Source organism: Garra rufa, chromosome 9 (genome assembly GCF_049309525.1).
Source record: "Garra rufa chromosome 9, GarRuf1.0, whole genome shotgun sequence".
NCBI classification, from domain to species: Eukaryota; Metazoa; Chordata; class Actinopteri; order Cypriniformes; family Cyprinidae; genus Garra; species Garra rufa.
In genome coordinates this window covers 20,220,856-20,243,214 of record NC_133369.1, presented here as the reverse complement: position 1 = coordinate 20,243,214, position 22,359 = coordinate 20,220,856, and the positions used below count along the sequence as shown (strand labels likewise).

Genomic DNA, 22,359 nt, shown 5'->3' with positions numbered 1-22,359 from the left:
TAAAGGATTGATAACAATATATGAAACGCACAGTTCAGGGGAGTTAATGTCCTCCAGCGGATTCCTTTTACAGTGGGAGCTTTCAGGGAGAGTCCGACATTTCTCCTTGACTGAAAAGACAAAAAGAATACCAGTCAAAACAATGTCTTGAATGATGATAAATACCTCTGAATTCACATTTGATAAATAATTGAATGCATACAGTACAAAGTAGAACCTGAAACTCTTCAAAAACAACAACAAAAAAGCATCAGTAAAGTGAAACGATGCAATCAATCTCTGAAGGTCAAACAAAATATTATACTATGTTGTTTTACTTTAATACTCAAGTATGTGACCAAATGTTGGTTTGTAGTTATTGACAAACTTATATTTCCTTAAAAGTATTGAAAAGATATTAAAAAAAATGTTAAAAACACAAACTTGGGTAAAAGACCACAGGTTAGATGTCATATTGAATGTGAATGAAAATGAGAATGTGATGGATTACTGTAATCTAATTTTTACAACTCACAACTTTTTTATGGAGAGTTGTCCACTGAAAGTTTTATTCAGAAGCACATTTCATCAGCTGAACTATCAGCATTGTTAAACAGTCCAATCCATTGAACACACTATACTTTTATCCTCACAGCCTCGTATTCATTCCTGTTTCATTCCTTTTTATGTAAGGTTAATTTTATGTAAGAGTATGTAATGTAACTTTTTTTTAAAAGTCACAAAATAAGCATTCTTCTACCTGCTTTGTGCACAAAACTTCTGACGATGACATTCTCTATAACGTGAGAGCTTAGGTCATTCAGTTGCCTGGTCAAATTCTCCAGCTCAGAATCCAGCTGCAGAAAATTAGAATAAATGAAATCAACACATAAAAAATGTGACCCTGGACCACAAAACCAGTCATATTGGTCAATTGACAATTTACAATTTATACATCACATAAAAGCTGATTAAATAAGTTTGTTAGGATAGGACAATATTTGGCCAAGATACAACTATTTGAAAATCTGGATACTAAGGGGGCAAAAAAAAATCTAAATATTGCAAAAATCACCTGCTTTAATGTTGTCCAAATGAAGTTCTTAAATTCAAATTCAATCAAAAATTAAGTTCTGATATATTTATAGTAGGAAATTTACAAAATATCTTCATGGAACATCTTGATTGTGTTGTTGCTAATACTATCTAAAGAAAATCTGTAACAATGCACTATATGCAAGTTCTTGTTAAGTCACTGTAACCACCAGATGTCCCCCTTCTATATTAAGTTTGTCCATATAAATAGAGTAGTAACCCAATACTCATACACTTTAAAGGTTGTATCAGCGATTTCTAGCCTAAAACATAAAGTGTCAATTTCAGCTGACCTTTCATCACGATCCGCTCGCTGCCTGCCCCATAAATTGTCTGTGAAAAAAACGCGTCTCTCTGGTCAGCCTAGGGTCCGAGATATGCCAAAAAAACAATCGGCACTACCAACCTTTCCACAGATAAACAAACAGTGTTCCAACCAATCAGCATCAGGGGTTTGGTGTTGTGGACTTTCGCTCCGCCTTCCTCACATCCCTGCACCAGTAGGAAAGTCCACAACACCTACTGAATAGTTGATAGTGCCGATTGTTTTTTTGGCATATCTCGGACCCTAGGCTGACCAGAGAGACGCGTTTTTTTCACAGACAATTTATGGGGCAGGCAGCGAGCGGATCGTGATGAAAGGTCAGCTGAATTTGACACTTTATGTTTCAGGCTAGAAATCGCTGATACAACCTTTAAAGTCTAACTGTGAATAATCCGGTGTTAAGCAACGTTAGATTAAAAGTAATGCATTAAAATATTGCGTTACTCCCTAAAAAAGTAATTAATTGTGTTACTTTTTATGGAAAGTAATGTGTTATGTTACTTTTTCTCATCGGGCTGGGCTTGCTTGTTTGTTTTTAATATCCAAAAATTATATTTTTGGTAAATGTAAAAGCCATTTTACACCAAAAGTAAAATGACTAAGCCTCAGGCTGAAGGAAATGTAAATTCCAATTTATCCAATTTTCCAATTCTTACTGGTTATTAGTCTAAGCCCTGTCTGTAAAACTGGACCTATATCTCGCAATTTTGACTTTATAACTCGCAATTGTGAGTTTATATCTCACAATTGTAAGAAAAAAAAAGTCAGAATTGTCAGTTAGAAACTCACAATTGCAAGTTATGAAGTTAAAATTGTGAGATATCGATCCAGTTTTACAGACAGGGCTTAGACTAAGCCAGAATTAGGCCATAGTTCAATTAGGACATTTAAGTAATTTTTATAAATGTGCTTAGAAAAAAAACATTAATGGTGTGGATCTTGAGACAAAACAAAGGCAATGATATATTTTACGATCAGTTAGTGCAAGTTTCTTTCAGTTGCAACAGCTCAGGTTTACATTTTAGCCTAGGACTAGGCTTAAGCCTAGAAACCAGGGATAAACTCGCAATTCTGAGAAATTAAGTCAGAATTGCGTGATATAAACTCGCAATTCTAAGAAATAAAGTCGCAACTTGTGATATAAACTCACAATTGCGAATTATAAAGTCGGAATTCTGAGATATAAACTCGCAAATCTGAGAAATAAAGTCAGAATTGCATGATATAAACTCGCAATTCTGAGAAATAAAGTCGCAGTTATAAGATATAAACTCGCAATTGCGAGTTATAAAGTCAGAATTCTGAGATATCAATTCGCAATTCTGTGAATATATCAGTCTTCTTTTTCTCCTCAGAACTGGACTTTATATCTCACAATTCTGAAAAAAAAAGTCAGAAATGCGGGTTACAAACCTGCAACTGACAGAAAAAAAGTCAGAATCGCGAGATACATTTCTGACTTTATTTCTCGCAATTGTGATTTTATATCCCACAATTTTGACTTAAATCTTTATATCTAATATCTGAGGGAAAAAAAGTCGCTGAGATGTAAACTCGCAATTACAAGGGAAAAAAAGTCAGAATTGTGAGATAAAAGTTGCAATTACCTTTTTTTATTATTGGGTGCTTCAATAGATTACTTTACTAGTTACGTGAAAAAGTAATCTGATTATGTACTCACATTAATCCATTAATGCATGAAACAATCCTATATATTTTTTTGGTGTTGTTTTGTTCTATATTGTTGTTAGATTATTTGGTCTTGTTTTCCCTCGAGTTTGAATGTTCAAATCTGATGTGGTTATAAAGCAAGTATCTACAAATTAAAAAAGAATACATACAAAAATCTTCTCACTTCTTTATTGTTCCGTTTGAGGTGTAGGTTTTCTGACAGTAGAATGTCCAGTCTGGACGAAATGTTCTGTGTCATGTCAGTCACACAACCAGATGCTCCTGGGTTGTTCTGCTCCATAATGTTCCTCTCGTTATTGTCTTGTCCAATTTTCTTTTCAAATTCGCTATGCCACTCTATGAGGTGGAACCTCCTTGACAAGAACGCAGGATCAGGACCCATCCTTATAAAAATAATCTGCAGGATTATATAAAGGGAATTAATTAAAATGAGAACAGATCACACTCTAAACACTCTACTCTAAATAGCATTTCATATATACACCTCATACCTTTGGAATAAACACCATACACAGAGTGCTACAGCAGCATGTGATGATCACAAGGGTCACAATGCAGAACTGCACATTTGGCTGATCCTGCCACAGCATGGATGCACACGTACCAATCAGAATCACTGGGACTGATACAAACACGCTGAATCGAATACTTCTGCTGTCATTTACGGCAGGGATGTTCATCTGGCGTGTGACCCAGGCCAGGAAACAGGTACTGAGCTGGATAGGAGACAAGGACATGTGCTATAAAACAGGACATTATTGTTATATAACTGATCAATGTTTATCATGTCATTTATCTAATCAAATACCAGGAGTATCCCCTTATAAACATAGAACGCAGCCATCCAGAAACCCATGTATGTGTTTTCACATCGCTCTGAAAAGGGCTGAATGAAAAAATCTTGCCCATTAGGATCAGCCTAAAACAAACAGAGGAAAATAATGACACAAAAATCAACCCAAAAACTGCAAAAATGTATCTATATACCCGGTAACTAAGGTTTATTTAAGGTAGTTTACATTTTCTTCCAGGTAAAACTAAATGAGGCAGTAGAACACCAACAACCTTTGTTCACACAAATTATGATTACAGGGCAGGTTATCGATAAATAAAGGATTATTTTTTGTGTGGTTTCTTGCCCTTAAAACACTTTTATCATAGTGTATGATTTGTAAACTAATATGTTTCAAAGTTTGCATTACATATTTGGCTCCGTATGGAACTTACTTCAAATTAAACACTTTAGCGTTCTTTGGCCCCATGAGAGATTATAGGAAATTTTTTGTTGGTACTCACCTCTACAGGATACTCCTTCACTGTTCTCCTCAAAGGATCCAAAATTTGTAGACAAATGACTAAACTCAGGTCAATTAACAAAAGAAACACAAGCAGGAGAACTGACCCATAGTTCTTTGTGGCCTGGGGAAGTTCAAAAAAGAGAATGACAGACAGTAAGGGCATGCTGTCACACTTAAAGGTTGTATCAGCGATTTCTAGCCTAAAACATAAAGTGTCAATTTCAGCTGACTTTTCTTCACGATCCGCTCGCTGCCTGCCCCATAAATTGTCTGTGAAAAAACCGCGTCTCTCTGGTCAGCCTAGGGTCCGAGATATGCCAAAAAAACAATCGGCACTACCAACCTTTCCACACATAAACAAACAGTGTTCCAACCAATCAGCGTCAGGGGTTTGGTGTTGTGGACTTTCCTACTGGTGCAGGGATGTGAGGGAGGCGGAGCGAAAGTCCACAACACCAAACCCCTGACGCTGATTGGTTGGAACACTGTTTGTTTATCTGTGGAAAGGTTGGTAGTGCCGATTGTTTTTTTGGCATATCTCGGACCCTAGGCTGACCAGAGAGACGCGGTTTTTTCACAGACAATTTATGGGGCAGGCAGCGAGCGGATCGTGAAGAAAGCTCAGCTGAATTTGACACTTTATGTTTCAGGCTAGAAATCGCTGATACAACCTTTAATAATAAAAATCATTTTCTAAATAAAATATAGCAATTATTATTTTTTAATAGTAAGCAGAAATACTAAATCTTTGTACCGTTTTTTCAATGCTTTGATTTTTGAAGGATGAATGAATTGTCCACGTTTTCACAAACATAGCTCCAAACGCTGCTGTACACCCAATAGATAGGCACGATATTTGTACCTATGAATAATTCCACAGATCATTATTATGTAGGATATTTTGTATACATATAATCTAATAGCAGATTTCAACAAAAATATCACCTTTATGTCTTGATTAAAGTGCTATCCAAATAAATACTGTAACAATATTTTGACTGCATAAGTACTTACAGAGCAAGAAACTTCAAACACTTTATCAGAAACATAAGACCCATCTAGTCCCATGAAGAAAATGGAGGAATAAGACAACACAGCGCCAACAATAATTAAAGAGTTCATAAAAGGTCTTGACTTGGTAATGGCCCTGTGAATGAAGAAACAGGATAGAATACAACAGATGTATAATCATGGTTTAAAAGAAATGCACTGTTGTAATAAATACACATTCAAGACCATTAACCAAACACACAACTTACCAATGATTTCGGTGTTTCACACTGAAGACCAGAAAACTGCAAGCTGTGAAAATTCCCAAGAAAGTTAGAAACGCCACAATACCGTAGAGAAATATACTGATGCGTTTTCTGTGAGGGTACACATGGGTTCGATCCTTTGTGGGTTTATCCCCTGTAGAAGGAAAATGCATGTGTTTTGGAATTTCACTGGAATTTCACAGACAAATTTTCAGCATGTAAGCATATAATAGTCTTACTTTGAAATTGGATCGGACTGATGAACTCTAGTTCATCTGAAAAGGCACTGTATTGTTCAATGTCGACAGCCCTTCCATCTGTGAAGAAAAAAAAAATGCTCTCAGGAATAATACAAAGACATTGTAAAGAAAGCTAATAAGCCTCTACTGTACCTTGATACTGAGCAAACTTCACATTGGCCATTCTTTCACCTTTCTGGAACATAACATGTCCCTGCATAACAATTTATGGTAATAATAAATGTATATGTGTGATGAAAACAATAAAATAACAAAAAAACAAAAAAAATCTTTATACACTACAAATCAAACATTTTTGAACAGTACATTTTTTTAAAGAAGTATCTCACCAAGCCTGCATTTATTTAATCCAAAGTACAGCAAAAACAGTAAAATTGTGAAATATTTTTATTATTTAAAATAACTGCATTCTATTTGAATATATTTTATATTTAAAGTTAATATTACTTAATTTCTGTGTCAAAACTCAATTTTAAGCATCATTAGTCCTGTCTTCAGCCTTCAGAAATCATTCTAATATGCTGATTTGCTGTTTAAGAAACCCTTTTTATTATTATTATCAATATTTAAAACAGTTGTGTACATTTTTACAAGATTCTTTGATGAATAGAAAGATCCAAAGATCAACATTTATCTGAAATTAAACATTATACACTATACCATTCAAAAGCTTGGGGTCATTATGCTTTGTATAGAAATTAATACTTTTATTTAGCAATGATGCTTTAAATGTATTTATAAAGTGATTATAAATACATTAATAATGTTACAAAGGATTTATAATGTTACAAAGGATTTTATTAGAAGAATATTAAAATTATTTCTGGAGGATCATGTGACTGGAGTAATGATACTAAAAAATCAGCTTTGAAATCACAGGAATAAATTACATTTATTTCACTGGATCAAATAAATTCAGGCTTTGTAAGCAAAAAAAAAAAAAAAAAAAAACTCTTACTGTTCAATAACTTTTCACTGGTAGTGTGTAGAGGTCGACCGATCTATCGGTTTTGCCGATTAATCGGCACCGATAGTTGATTGGCCGAACTATCGGTTATCGGCAAAAACCCTTGCCGATAGTTTTTCCGAGTTGAGTTCTTTGCTGAAGCGCTCATGCTCCGCTGTCTTAGAGTAGAGGTTAAGCCACAGACCAATGTTTAATGTCAGGATTGTTACCATATATTTGTATTGATTTATAGTCATATTTTTAGCCAGCAAAGTTGTAGATTTAAAGACCGTGACATGGAAAGCAAACTGTGTTCACTCAGCCGACAGAATCCTGCCGAGTCACAGCGCACCATAGTTTTACATTACATCATATCTGTCCAAAATCATTGTTAATGTTCATAAAGACTTCACCCTGGGCTGGAAGATTGAGTATTGTGCATTTCAGCAAAATATTTTGTATTTCTGTAGCGCTAATGTCTGTATGCTTCATATAGAACTATAATTTATGTTTTAGCCTTTTCTTCAGGCCCTTAAAGCATAGGCTTGCATCTTGTTACGCACTTTATTTCACAATGCCATTTTCCTGTTCTTACTTGATTTTAATAACTGATCAACAAAAATGTATATTAAAAATTAAGATAAAAATTATACAAAACGAAATTCGTTTAAGGAGGGAGTTTCCACAAATAAAAACGTATGAAGTGGTCAAAAATTGTGTCTGACCCTCTCCAATTCTCCCGGCGTATTTTCGTCCAATTCATACCACGTCCGACATTTACAAATAACACAAACTTCTTTCGTAATTAATATATTAAACTGAAACAAAACACAAACAAATAATATTTAAACATAAATGTAAAACAGAAAAGAAATTGTTTCTGAAATGGCTGCAATTAACGATATAGATCGCACTTTCTCTTTCCGTTTAATCTGTCTAGACTAACCTTTGCTGGTTTTTTGATCTTTCTGGAGGTAAACATTTGCCCGTTTGGTGATTTAAATAAACTGTTTTAGATTTCTGCTTGAACTACACGCGACGCGTCTTGTGTGTGTGTGTGAGAGAGAGATACCTGCGAGTTGTCCGCGCAACGCAGCGCTGCACTTTTGTCCGGTTGAGCTTGTGTTTTTCCCGCACATGGCACGTGTGCGCGCCAGAAACGCGGCAGGCTTCGTTGCACAGAATTTGCACTGTGAGCTACGTGTGCATTGTTTGACAGTGTGAGCTTTAAATCGCAGTGTTTTACTTTAGAAATGCCTTCATTTCTGCTGTTTGTAATGCAGTACTAAGATGCACTAAACTCGCGCACTGACGGACTTTCACTTTCTCTTTGTGTCTGTTCGTCTTAAAAAGCTTGTTTGCAGATGAGGTTAAATGCACATGGATTTTCGAATACTTTCGATGTACACACAGTCAGTTATGTTTTCAGAGCAGGACAAAACATCTGATACATCGAAATAAATCTGTGCATTCGTTTGAATGCAGCCGGTTAAAGCAGCGACTGTCTGTGATCTCGTCAGTAATAATCAAACGAAAAAGAAAAAACAATAACTATTTTCTGTAAACTTGCCGACACTTAAAGAACGCTTATTTTAAATAAGTAAATGTTTAAAAAAAAAAGTAGCCTGCTTATATAATAAAAAAAAATAAAATAAAGTAAATTTTGCACAAAATAAATTTTATATAAAATGTATATGAAAATGGTGCCATGTGCATTGAAAACTGAGAATGTGACGCATGGTTATATTAAGTTAATATTGAAAATCGTAATTAAATTGAATCATAATTTTAAGATGGCAAATATAAACAAAAAGCATAGAACCTGCAATTTTACATATTGTTAAAATGTAAAGATGACAATGAGTCCATTTGTAACATCAACTAAGATTAATGAAAGCTGTAGAATAGAAGTGTTGTTCCTTGTTAGAGTGTGTTAATTTCAACATTTACTGATATTTTGTTAACATGAATGAACTATGAAATAACTTTATCAATATATAATAAATAATATTTTTATTCATTTACAAAGTATGGTTTAGTATTAAAAAAAATTGTAGATCACTATTTTTAATGCTGTTCAGTATCCATTTTCAAAAACTATCGGTTAATTAATCGGTATCGGCCAGTGTGGTCCAACCTAGCTATCGGTATCGGTAAAAACCAATATCGGTCGACCTCTAGTAGTGTGTTGGTCAATGATTATCATTTTTTGTCTGGAAGTGTTAAGAATTCAAAAATAACAAATGCATATTTCTAATGCCTAGATAGATAGAAACTTTGTACACACTGTCACACCAAAGAAGTTGATCTTGTCCATGGCCTCCAGAATCATTTGTCCCACTTCTTGCTCAGTGACAGTAAAGTTGTGATAAATGCTGTATCTTTCTCTATACCTCACAGTCTCCATGACTCTTGTTAAAACTTTGGCAACTACCCAGGTACCATCATAAGCAAAGCCATGAAACTTGCTTGGACCCAGACGCTTCAGTTGTCGTCTTTCATTATACTCCTCCTCGTACTCCTGAGGCGTCTGTGTATCAGTATAAATATGAAAACAAACAAACGGTCACTGTCAAACAATGCTAAGTTAACTTGTGACAATGAAAAAATATGATGCAGTCAAATGCAAACATACCCTACCAGAGATCCCTCTGATGTTTCTAGTGCTAAGAGTCTCAATATCCGCACTGATGGATCCCTCAATAGCAGTCTGTATGTTGTTAGCGGTGCAGTTTGTGGAGTCAGCGTTAGTCCACCAGATGGCTTGGGTCCAGCCTGGCAGAATCCATTGGTACTTTTGACCATACATGCTGAGATTATACACCTGTGACATAATCATGTTAATGTTGTATTAAGGTGTGAGTGTTAAAATGTGTCAAACTCATTTGTGTATGGTTGGGATATACTGTACTTACACAGCAGAAGACTTTAGCAGCTAAGCTCACATCAAAATGAGCTATCACTATTCTTACATCATTGTCCTGTAAAGAAAAAAAACTTGTGTCAAGCATGATAAATGTCTACAGATAAATATACATTATGCACTCTGACCTGTGGATGTGTGTTGTAAAAACCTCTTTCAGCTTTCATGCAACTCTGTAGTGATGCTTTTTAGTTTAAATTGTGACCCTGGACCACAAAACCATGCAGCAGTTAGTCTTAAGTTGCACTGATATATTTGTAGCAATAGCCAAAAATACATTGTATGTGTCACGAATTGAGTTGTCCTGTCATCATAAACTCTTGCACTACACATCATGGACTTCATTCCCCACAAGCCACTGCACTAATCACTGCATTCACCTGCTCCTTGTTTCTCACTGCACTGATTACCGCTCACACCTGCACCTCATTTCTAGGACTGCATTTAAGCCACTTTCACACTCAGCTTCTTCGCGAAGTCCTGTATTGCCCCGGCTGCATTTCTGAGCGTTTCTTCCCGTGTTTGTTTTCCCGTGTTTGATTCCTGGACTCCCTCCCGTGTTTGATTCTCGCTGCCAGCCCCGACCATTCTGCCTGTGTTTTGACTACGATTTCTGCCTGTCCCTGTGTGTTTGTTTTGTTTTGTCTTATCTAATAAATGCTGCGAATGGATCCGCTCGTCTCCGACCGTCCCTGTGACAGAAGACTTCGCCACTACAAGGATCCAGCAGCTAGTATGGTGTCATCCGGTTCCAGCACGAATTCAACAGTACAGATCATGCGTCTCAAACAAGGTGAGCGGTCTGTTGAGGAGTATGCAATGTACTTTATTGAATTGGCAAATCAGTCTACTATGGATGAGGCTTGCCTGAGGATTTCCGCCCGGCCGTCCAGAGTCTCCGCTGGTGCCGCCCGGCCTCCCAGAGTCTCCGCTGGTGCCGCCCGGCCTCCCAGAGTCTCCGCTGGTGCCGCCCGGCCTCCCAGAGTCTCCACTAGTGCCGCCCGGCCTCCCAGAGTATCCGCTGGTGCCGCCCGGCCTCCCAGAGTCTCCGCTGGTTCCGCCCAGCCTTCCAGAGCCTCCGCTGGTTCCGTCCAGTCGTCCAGAGCCTATGCTGGTTCCGCCCAGCCTTCCTGAGATTCCTGTCTGCCATGTTCTGGCCACGGAGGCCATGTATGGACTGTCTAATTTCCCACCCACCCTCCCTACTGCTCCAGTCCCACCACCTCTGTCTCCTTACAGTCCCTTGGCTCACCTTCAACCCACCTTCGGTGCAGAGGAGTTGCCGTGGGTCTGCCAGTCTCCATCGGTGTCCTGGCTGGAGGATCCCTCACCATCGCCTCCAGCCTCAGAGTCCTGGACTCCGCCTCGGCCCTCCGACCCTGCGGCTCCACCCCGGCTCTCTGCTCCCTCGTCTCCACTGTCGGCCGTCGGTCCACCAGCTCCACCGGGCTCCATCGTCCCTCCGGCTCCGCCCTGGTCGGTCGTCGCCCCACCTTCGCCTCTGGACTCTACTCCTCTGGCTGCGCCTCGTCGCTCCGTTCTACCGGCTCTGTGGACCTCCTCCCTCCCGCGGGCACAGCCTCGGTCCTCTGTCGCTCCGGCTCCGCCGTGTACCTCCGGACCTCCATCTCCGTCTTGGTCGCCAGAGCCTTGGGTTCCGCCTTGGCCCTCCGGATCCTCTGTGTCGCCCAGGACCATCGACTCTCCGGTTTCGCCTTGGGCTCCACCGGCTCCACCTCCGTCGGTCGGCCCCATGGAGGAGCCAACCCTTCCTCCACCATGGCTTCTCCCTCCGCCGGTCCCGCCTCAGTCCATAGCTCCATTACCCCCACATGGACCTGGCCCTCCATCCCTCCCCCTGTTCCGCCTCCGCTCCACCACCCTCCGGTTTCATTATGTGGTTAGAGCGTCTGGAAGCCGCTCCTTGGGGGAGGGCTCTGTCACGAATTGAGTTGTCCTGTCATCATAAACTCTTGCACTACACATCATGGACTTCATTCCCCACAAGCCACTGCACTAATCACTGCATTCACCTGCTCCTTGTTTCTCACTGCACTGATTACCGCTCACACCTGCACCTCATTTCTAGGACTGCATTTAAGCCACTCTCACACTCAGCTTCTTCGCGAAGTCCTGTATTGCCCCGGCTGCATTTCTGAGAATTTCCTCCCGTGTTTGTTTTCCTGTGTTTGATTCCTGGACTCCCTCCCGTGTTTGATTCTCGCTGCCAGCCCCGACCATTCTGCCTGTGTTTTGACTACGATTTCTGCCTGCCCCTGTGTGTTTGTTTTGTTTTGTCTTATCTAATAAATGCTGCGAATGGATCCGCTCGTCTCCGACCGTCCCTGTGACAGTATGGGTCAAAATGATAAATTTTTCTTTTATGCCAAATATCAATAGGATATTAGGTAAAGATCATGTTCCATGAAGATGTAAAAGTTCTACAGTAAATATATCAAAACTTAATTTTTGATTAGTAATATGCATTGCTAATAACTTAATTTGGACAACTTTAAAGGCGATTTTCTCAGTTTTTTGTTTTGTTTTGTTTTTTGCACCATCAGATTCCAGATTTTCAAATATTCGTATCTCGACCAAATACATATAATGTATAAATCTCAATTTCAAGAAAATTACCCTTATGACTGGTTTTGTGGTCCAGGGTCACAATTAGTCTTGAAAAGTAATTTCTTATTATTTATAGAAAGTGCGTGAGGAAACCAGACCCTTATATACATGCCTTCAGTTTTTTCACACAATCACAGGGGGCTTCAGAGAAGCTCTCGGCCTCTGCAAGCTGGATGTTAGCCACTTCCAGATGTCTCCTTAAGTCTCCTTGTACCTTATCGACAGAAGGTAAGTTTTTAGTTTACATTCTGCCAAGCCCTATACTTAATCATATTATCCCAAATTAGGATTACCTCTGTAAATCTCGGCTCACGCTGAGTCAGTGTACCAACTCTACTCCATCCATACTGCCTGAGAAATCTCATCAGCGCCACATTAACTGCACTGTCTGATGGCACAGTACGGAAAAAGTTTGGAAATCTTCTTTTGTTGGCCAGTGAAGATGCTGTTACTGCAAATGACAGCTGAGAAATGCAGAAATAGTTGCGTAAACAAATAAAACACTAGGTCTCTCAAGAATTTCCTTGAGTTTATCAATACCAATGACATAGAAGTGGCAATAATCCTCTGATGGATTTAGTACCTGCACAAGGTTCCAACTTTCCAGAGACTGGGCTAGGATAGATGTCACTGATGAACACACCCCTCCAAAGATCATGACAGGTTTGGGGCCATTGAATATGGTTTCAAAAAATGCTTTGAGTGCTTTGCCGTTATCACACTAAAAGCAGAAAGAGAGTAACTTGTGTGGCAGAGTGGGCAAGTTCCCTCCCCTGCACTTGTGATTGACAGCCTTTTAGAGCCGGGGATTTGTTATATAAAGGCTGCAATTGGGTTACCTGGGATGCGTCATGGCTAGCTCCGCCCCTTGGTGCGTGCAGACTTCCACCTGAAAGGTACGTTTTAGCTGTTTGGCTAATGTTGCAGCGAGTTGGGCATATCAGTTAATAAAATCTATTCATTGTAGCTGGAATAGCATCTTATTCACGGCTTCGCGTTGGTGTGCAGGCTGTCACTATCCCTCGGTAGGTTGAGTTTCATTAATCGTTTGCATAGCATTCGTGTTTACCATAATTCGCATTCTTTTATTCCAGTTGGGTTGATTCCACTCATCCTCCTATAAACTGCTGAGATTTGTGCTGTGAGCAATTGTGTGACTTGTGTGTCTCTGTGACTAATATCTGGTATGTATAGTACCTTTTTAATAAATAATTGTTCGGATTTAAGTTAATTAACAATTTGTTTTTATCAGGACAAACCACTTCATTGGGAGCGCTTCGTCTTTTTGCGTGTTTGGGTGATCGCATCCTGCATAGAACAGGATTAAGACGGCGCTGCTGTTTTGCTGTTTTGCTGTTTTGCTGTTTTGCTGTTTTGTTTATTTTTGTTTCTTTCTTTTTCCACGCTAAAGCCGGTGGTTGTGGCAGTAGCTGTCCTGATTTTCTGATCGTCTATGTGTCAGGGTGCGTGCTCTGATCTGCCTTTTAGTCAAACGAACTACCGGCTGCGTGTAAATTTGCTCTTGTGATTTTCTTTTTGTTTAGGAGTTTGGTTGTCTTTTGTTACTGTTGAAATTCAATCTTAGGTTTGGTTGTTATCGAACGATTTATTTCGTTTATTGTATGTTTTTCTTTATTAATGTTGTTTTTTATTCAGGTTGAATCTGACAAACTTCAGATTGTCTAACTTTTTTCGAATTTGTCCCTTCATTACCTATATAGCAACAATTGTCAGTTGTGTTGCACATATTTCAACCATTTGGAAATTGTCTTTTTTTTCAGTACGATGTTGTTTGTATTTTGATTAATTGTTTTGTTTTCTGTGTTTTAGGCCCTTGAGTTGGGTGGCTAGCTGCTCTATTATCCTGGTGGTGGTGTTTGCAGCACGGAGTGTGGATTGCCGTTACAGTCACTCACCTCACTGTGTGTGTGTGTGTGCGTGCGTGTGTGTGGCGTGTGGTTACAAATAATCACTTTGCAGCTAGCCTACCCTACTACGGGTGAGCCTTAAATTAGTGCTTTGTTCTGTGTGACATTGAGTCATATTTTGTTTGAGCTGTTTTAAATATTTTATTCAATTGTGAACTTAATAAATATTTTGTATACTGATATTTGATGTCTCTGCCCTTCATGGTAACGAACCTGTTCTCCATCAAAAAGTTAGTTCCCCTTACTTTAAAGGGGTGGCGTAGTCAGCATTAATACCCCATTTAAAGGGTTGGTATTTATAGTGTGATTTTTTGATTTGCCTCCCGTGGCCTCGCTACATTTTGGCGTAGTCGGCAGGGTACTGTGCTCGGCAGAGACGTGGGTATTAGTGATTATATTGTGCTTTTTTTGTTTGTTTGTGTTGTTGTTGGTTTTTTTTCTATTGTAGTGTGATTGGTGAGAAGTAGCAGCAAGACAGCAGCGTGCGTCCGGTGGATTTTGATTTTCCTTGTGGGTCTACTTCCTTTGGTTGGTAAGTGTGATCACGGTCAAAATTATGGAGGAAGAGTTGCAAGAATTGAGGGAAGTAGTAGCACAGTTACGGGCAGAGAATGAGAGGTTGCGTCAGGATCACCTCCTGGCGCTACCTGGCCCTAGTGATGCACCTCCTATCGTTCCTGGTCCTTCTGTTGCCGTCCCCCCTCAGCCAATTAATGCCCAGGCTGCCCTGCCAGAACGATTTGTTTTTGTACCTCGGGACAGAAAGTGTTCAAAATTCAGTGGCAGGGCTGGCCTGAGTATTGATGAGTGGGTTGAGGAGATCAAAGCTTGTATGCAGGCTCGCCATCTGTCTGTTTCCGATCAGGCTTTCTTCTTGTTTGACCATTTAGAGGGGGAGGCAAGAGAAGAGATTAGGTATCGCTCAGAGATGGAGCGGAATGATCCAGATAAGATAATTTCGGTTTTACGAGAATTGTATGGTTGCTCGCAGTCATATGTCTCATTGCAGGAGGCTTTCTTTTCTAGAAGGCAACAGGAGGGTGAGTCTTTGTTGGAGTTTTCCCTTGCCTTGATGAGCCTCCTCGATCGTGTGAAGCAGCAATCACCGTATGCTATGCCAAATTTACAAGTTCTGTTACGCGATCAGTTTATCGAACATGTTTGTGACGTCGCCCTCCGCCGAGAATTAAAACAGTTAATCCGTCGTCAGCCTACATTAACATGGTTGGAGGTTCGTAGTGAAGCCCTCAGATGGGAAAGGGAGGGTATGTTAGGGAGTACAAGGGGGCGAAGCAATTCTGTCCCATCCGCCTATGGGATTCAGTATGGCGTGCAAGGTGAGTCGTGTGTTAGGTCTCCTCAACAATCTGAATTGGGTGAGCTGAGGGAAATGCTGAGATCACAGCAAGAGCAGTTAAATAAATTGACTCAAAATTTTGCTCGCTTACAGGTCCCTCAGCCACGTAGTCGGTCCCCTCATCGTGGCCCCATTATATGTAGGAGATGCCAAAGACCTGGCCACTTTGCTAGAGAGTGTGATGGGGAACGTGTTCCCCTTCGCCCTCGACTCCCTTCGCCCGCTGCTCCGTCGTCTGGGGGTAGACAGCCTGGCCCATCCGCGTTGTCGGGAAACTAGTTCCCACCGTGTCGCCGAGCCAAGGCGCGGTAGGGGAAGTGACCGGCTCCAGTTTTTCAAGTATGTCTCATCTAATGTCTTCGTGCCCACACCTTGTTGTTCAAATGGGTGGAGTTCGAGTTTCATGTTTGGTTGATACTGGCTCCATGGTGTCTACAATTACAGAAAGTTGTTTTCGGGAACACTTTGAACCATGGGGTCAGGATCGACTTAAGTCGTGCCAGTGGTTGCAACTTCGGGCTGCTAATGGCCTTTCAATTCCATATATCGGCTATATGGAATTGGATGTTGAGTTGTGTGGGCAAGTCATGTCAAAATGTGGAGTGCTTGTTGTCCGGGACCCTCCTGGTGGCATCTGCACCCGAGTCCCAGGGGTACTTGGGATGAATGTTCTGGGCCGCTGCTACCAGGAGTTATTTGGACGACATGGCCCCGCTCTTTTTGATTCGGCAGTAAATGTTGGAGCCCCTAGATTTGTTATGCAAGCACTTCAATATTGTCATCGATTGGAAGACCAGGGTTCAGGAAGACATTCTGGTCCTGTCAGGTTGCGAGGTCGTAAGTCATGTCGTATCCCAGGTGGCACAATGAAGTTTGTAGCAGCAACCTGTTCTGAGAAGTGTGCAGAGGGAGTGGTATTGTTCGAGCCCCCAGAGTCTGGGTTACCGGCTGGCTTGTTGGCTTCCCCAGCACTGGTGCAAGTTATAAGAGGCACTGCTTACTTACCTGTGGTAAACGTGGGAACTGCTGATGTTAAGTTGCATTCTAACACTGTTTTAGGAGTATTAAATAGTGTTTGTGTCGTAAGTCTGCCTGCCGGGGTAACTGAAGTTAAGCCTGTTGTAGCCACAGTAAGTTCCCAAGCTCTGACTGTGACTCCTGCTGTACAGGAACAGATTGAAGCAGTAGATTTGTCTGTTTTGTCAGAAATGGAACAGGGTCAGGTTAGGGCCCTTTTATATAAGTTTCAATCTGTGTTTTCATCCCATGAGGGTGATTTGGGATGTACCAACTTGATTTCTCATGACATCCCTCTGCTGGATTCTGTTCCTGTTCGGCAGCGATACCGGAGGATTCCACCATCAGAATATGAGGTGGTAAAGTCTCATATTAATCAGTTGTTGGAGGCAAGCATCATAAGGGAGAGCTGTAGCCCCTATGCTTCTCCAATTGTTCTTGTTAAAAAGAAAGACGGTAGTTTGCGTATGTGCGTTGATTACCGTCAGCTAAATGCTAAGACAAGAAAAGATGCTTTTCCTCTTCCACGCATTGAGGAATCGTTGGACTCTCTGACGGGGGCCTGTTGGTTTTCCACTATGGACTTGGCTAGTGGATACAACCAGGTCCCCGTCACCGAGAAAGATAGGCCCAAGACTGCTTTTTGCACCCCTTTTGGGTTATTCGAGTGGAATCGAATGCCCTTTGGGCTCTGTAATGCCCCGAGTACCTTCCAGCGCCTAATGGAACGGGTGTTTGGAGATCAGCAGTGCAGTTCTTTATTACTCTATCTTGATGATATCGTAGTGTTCTCTTCCTCGGTGTCCCAGCATGTAGAGCGGTTAGAAGTTGTCTTAAGCCGACTGGAGCGTGAGGGGTTGAAAGCCAAATTGAGTAAGTGTGCATTTTTTCAACGTGAAGTGAGATATCTGGGACATGTAATTTCTGCGCAGGGAGTTTCTACTGATCCTCAGAAGATTGAGGCTGTAGCTCAATGGCAACGCCCAACCAGCGTTTCAGAATTGCGTTCATTCTTGGGTTTCGCCAGTTACTACCGCCGCTTTGTGGAGGGGTTCGCAAAGTTGGCGGCTCCTCTGCATAAGCTGGTGGCAGAATGGACCGCTGTTAAGCCCAGAACCCGAGCGAGTCAGGGTTTTTCTGATGCCTGGACAGAGCAGTGCCAGCAGAGTTTTGTTGAGTTGAAGGGTAGACTTACTACGGCTCCAGTGCTCGCTTATGCCGATTTCTCCCAGCCCTTTATCCTGGAGGTGGATGCTAGCTATGGGGGTTTAGGGGCGGTCCTGTCCCAGGAGCAAGGAGGTAAGGTGCGACCTGTTGCATATGCTAGTCGTAGTCTACGGCCCACTGAGCGCAACATGTCCAACTATAGCTCCATGAAGCTGGAGTTTTTAGCGCTCAAGTGGGCCATGACGGAGAAATTTAGAGAATATCTGTTAGGGCATAAGTGCATTGTCTTTACAGACAATAACCCTCTCAGCCATCTGTCCACTGCTAAGCTTGGAGCCACTGAGCAACGTTGGGCTGCCGAGCTTGCAGTTTTTGATTTTGACCTACGGTATCGTTCCGGTAAAAGTAACAAAAATGCTGATGCATTGTCGAGACAGAATCTTTCAGTCTCGTTTGAGCTAAGGGAATTGTTGCCAGGAACTGAGCTACCAGCTGCTGTAAAACAAGCACTGGGTGCAGAAAAATTCACACCAGTGACCCAATCTGTGGTCTCTGCTTTGCCTAGTTTTGCGGGTAATATGAGGGCCTTACAGGAAGCGGACCCGGTGATTGGGGAGATTTTGGTTTTTTGGAAGCGGGGAATACGCCCTACCGCTGAGGAGCGTAGACGGCTTTCTAAGACTGCCTTGGTCCTACTTCGTCAGTGGGATCGGTTGTTGGAGAAGGAGGGGATTTTGCATCGCAGAGTTTTTCGTCCAGATGGGGGCGAGGAGGTCTTTCAGCTTGTTCTTCCGTCTGTCCTGCGTGGAGAGGTCTTGACTCAAATGCATCAAGGACATGGGCACCAAGGAGTTGACCGTACCACTGAGTTAGTGCAGCAACGTTGTTACTGGCCAGGCTTGACGTCAGATGTAGTTCAGTGGTGTCGAGACTGTGAGAGGTGTCAGGCTGCCAAAGACTCCCAGCCAGTTGCTCAGAGCTTTATGGGCCATTTGTTAGCATCTAGACCAAATGAAATCTTGGCTATTGATTTCACCCTACTTGAGTCTTCCCGTTTGGGGCTTGAGAACGTCTTGGTGATGACTGATGTGTTCACCAAGTACACGATGGCAGTTCCCACTCGGGATCAACGGGCAGAGACTGTGGCTCAGGTTTTAGTGATCGAGTGGTTCTATAAATTTGGTGTCCCTGCTCGTATTCATTCAGATCAGGGCCGCAGTTTTGAGTCCTCTCTCATCCAGCAACTTTGTAGTCTCTATCGGATCGAAAAGTCTCACACTACACCTTATCATCCTGCTGGTAACGGGCAGTGTGAGCGCTTTAACAGGACCCTTCATAGTCTTTTACGCACCTTACCGAATTCTCGAAAGGCAGATTGGCCTTCTGCGCTCCCCCAATTGCTCTTTTGTTATAACACTACCCCTCATCAATCCACTGGGGAGTCTCCTTATTTTTTAATGTTTGGCCAAGAGCCTCGGCTCCCTGTTGACTTTTTGTTAGGTAGGGGCCAGGAGAGGGGGTCCAGTGGTACAAATGAGTGGGTTTTGAAGCACCAGACAAGGCTGCAAGTGGCCTTTGAGGGGGCCAGAGAACATTTAAAGGCCGCTGCAAATCGTCGTAAGGAAACTCATGACTTGCATGTTCGGGATTCACCACTGGGAGAGGGCCAGCTAGTTTATCTCCGCAATTATGGCGTGAGAGGTCGCCGTAAGATCCAGGATATTTGGAGCCCAGTGGTGTATCAGGTCCTAAGGGCACCTAAAACGGGAGGTTCTGTTTATACTATTGCACCAGTGGATGACTTGGGTAGGGTGAAACATGTTCATCGTTCACTATTAAAGACCAGGTTACAAAGAGATTCCCCTGTATTTGGCTCTACGGAAGTGGCAGTCGAGGCACCATTGTTGGAGGAGTCGTCTTCATTGGATGAGGTGGATTTGTGGGCCTGGGTGCCTGAAACTCCCCAAGTGGAGGGTAGGCCAGTAATACAGGACCCTGCATCTTTGGGTCCCTCTGTACTTGAGGGTATGGCTGAGGCTGTTGAACCAGTCACCTTAGGGGCTCTTGGACCATCTGGCGTTAAGCCGGTAACTCCACAGGTTGTAGAGCCCTTGTCCGTACATCAGTCTAGTTCTAGTGAAGTTTCGGTGCGACGTACAGGGAGAGTTAATGCTGGTCAGCATTCTAACCGTTACCATCTCCCACGGGCAGTAAGTGAAGTAGTAGAGCCAAGATTAGGGGTTTCTCTATCCAATTCTGTTTCTGCCCTGTTTCGGCCCTGGAATTAAGTTATGTGGTCTGTGGTTGGTCGTCCATCGTCGGGGCGACGATACAATAACTAGGGGCAGATTGTGGCAGAGTGGGCAAGTTCCCTCCCCTGCACTTGTGATTGACAGCCTTTTAGAGCCGGGGATTTGTTATATAAAGGCTGCAATTGGGTTACCTGGGATGCGTCATGGCTAGCTCCGCCCCTTGGTGCGTGCAGACTTCCACCTGAAAGGTACGTTTTAGCTGTTTGGCTAATGTTGCAGCGAGTTGGGCATATCAGTTAATAAAATCTATTCATTGTAGCTGGAATAGCATCTTATTCACGGCTTCGCGTTGGTGTGCAGGCTGTCACTATCCCTCGGTAGGTTGAGTTTCATTAATCGTTTGCATAGCATTCGTGTTTACCATAATTCGCATTCTTTTATTCCAGTTGGGTTGATTCCACTCATCCTCCTATAAACTGCTGAGATTTGTGCTGTGAGCAATTGTGTGACTTGTGTGTCTCTGTGACTAATATCTGGTATGTATAGTACCTTTTTAATAAATAATTGTTCGGATTTAAGTTAATTAACAATTTGTTTTTATCAGGACAAACCACTTCATTGGGAGCGCTTCGTCTTTTTGCGTGTTTGGGTGATCGCATCCTGCATAGAACAGGATTAAGACGGCGCTGCTGTTTTGCTGTTTTGCTGTTTTGCTGTTTTGCTGTTTTGTTTATTTTTGTTTCTTTCTTTTTCCACGCTAAAGCCGGTGGTTGTGGCAGTAGCTGTCCTGATTTTCTGATCGTCTATGTGTCAGGGTGCGTGCTCTGATCTGCCTTTTAGTCAAACGAACTACCGGCTGCGTGTAAATTTGCTCTTGTGATTTTCTTTTTGTTTAGGAGTTTGGTTGTCTTTTGTTACTGTTGAAATTCAATCTTAGGTTTGGTTGTTATCGAACGATTTATTTCGTTTATTGTATGTTTTTCTTTATTAATGTTGTTTTTTATTCAGGTTGAATCTGACAAACTTCAGATTGTCTAACTTTTTTCGAATTTGTCCCTTCATTACCTATATAGCAACAATTGTCAGTTGTGTTGCACATATTTCAACCATTTGGAAATTGTCTTTTTTTTCAGTACGATGTTGTTTGTATTTTGATTAATTGTTTTGTTTTCTGTGTTTTAGGCCCTTGAGTTGGGTGGCTAGCTGCTCTATTATCCTGGTGGTGGTGTTTGCAGCACGGAGTGTGGATTGCCGTTACAGTCACTCACCTCACTGTGTGTGTGTGTGTGCGTGCGTGTGTGTGGCGTGTGGTTACAAATAATCACTTTGCAGCTAGCCTACCCTACTACGGGTGAGCCTTAAATTAGTGCTTTGTTCTGTGTGACATTGAGTCATATTTTGTTTGAGCTGTTTTAAATATTTTATTCAATTGTGAACTTAATAAATATTTTGTATACTGATATTTGATGTCTCTGCCCTTCATGGTAACGAACCTGTTCTCCATCAAAAAGTTAGTTCCCCTTACTTTAAAGGGGTGGCGTAGTCAGCATTAATACCCCATTTAAAGGGTTGGTATTTATAGTGTGATTTTTTGATTTGCCTCCCGTGGCCTCGCTACACTTGCAGCGATGGTGATAAACATGTATAGTTTTGTGGGGTCTGATTTACCACTGTATTGCTCGATCAGAGGAAATGTGGTACCATGTGATTACCATGTACAACAGTTTTAACAGCACTAAAAATAGGAAATTTGCCATGCTTATTCCATTAACAGACAAACTCATTTTATATACGCCATTAGATCACTCTAGATTCAAGGGTTAGTTTAATCAAAAATTAAAAGAGAAAAACCCACCAATGCAATTATAAAGCTTGCAAGTGTCAGGATAATTTTTAATATAACTCCAATTGGATTCGTCTGAAAGAAGCAAGTCATATACACCTAGAAGGTTTGGAGGGTGAGTAAATAATGGGTTAATTTTCATTTTTGGGTGAACCAACCCTTAAAGGAAAATATAAAATATAAATATAAACATATATACATATTCTAGACTACGTTTTTAAAACAGTAGCATTACCGTTAACCAAACTGGTACGTTAGAGGTCTTACATTTATAAGCAACAACTGAACTCTTATGCACCTTATTTTTCAACGCGGAAGTAAGCCGTTTTCTGTGAATGTGTAACGTTAGTCTTCCGGTTCAGCCGCGTTGAAGTAAACAGCTGTATACAGGGC

General features: G+C 41.4%; 1 protein-coding gene across 1 annotated transcript in view; it reads right to left on the bottom strand.

The window, feature by feature from the left end:
- LOC141342096 (gamma-aminobutyric acid type B receptor subunit 2) overlaps positions 1-22,359 on the bottom strand; it is a 30,797-nt gene that overhangs the window by 6,133 nt on the left and 2,305 nt on the right. The window contains exons 2-18 of the mRNA XM_073846484.1: positions 12,986-13,123; positions 12,696-12,866; positions 12,515-12,616; positions 9,767-9,832; positions 9,487-9,675; positions 9,139-9,381; positions 6,038-6,098; positions 5,885-5,962; positions 5,649-5,799; positions 5,404-5,536; positions 5,144-5,251; positions 4,388-4,510; positions 3,900-4,010; positions 3,583-3,807; positions 3,255-3,488; positions 740-836; positions 32-110 (exon numbers count right to left, since the gene is read on the bottom strand). Of these exons, the coding sequence (XP_073702585.1) occupies positions 32-110; positions 740-836; positions 3,255-3,488; positions 3,583-3,807; positions 3,900-4,010; positions 4,388-4,510; positions 5,144-5,251; positions 5,404-5,536; positions 5,649-5,799; positions 5,885-5,962; positions 6,038-6,098; positions 9,139-9,381; positions 9,487-9,675; positions 9,767-9,832; positions 12,515-12,616; positions 12,696-12,866; positions 12,986-13,123 (2,309 nt within the window). The remainder of the gene's footprint in view (positions 1-31; positions 111-739; positions 837-3,254; positions 3,489-3,582; positions 3,808-3,899; positions 4,011-4,387; positions 4,511-5,143; positions 5,252-5,403; positions 5,537-5,648; positions 5,800-5,884; positions 5,963-6,037; positions 6,099-9,138; positions 9,382-9,486; positions 9,676-9,766; positions 9,833-12,514; positions 12,617-12,695; positions 12,867-12,985; positions 13,124-22,359) is intronic.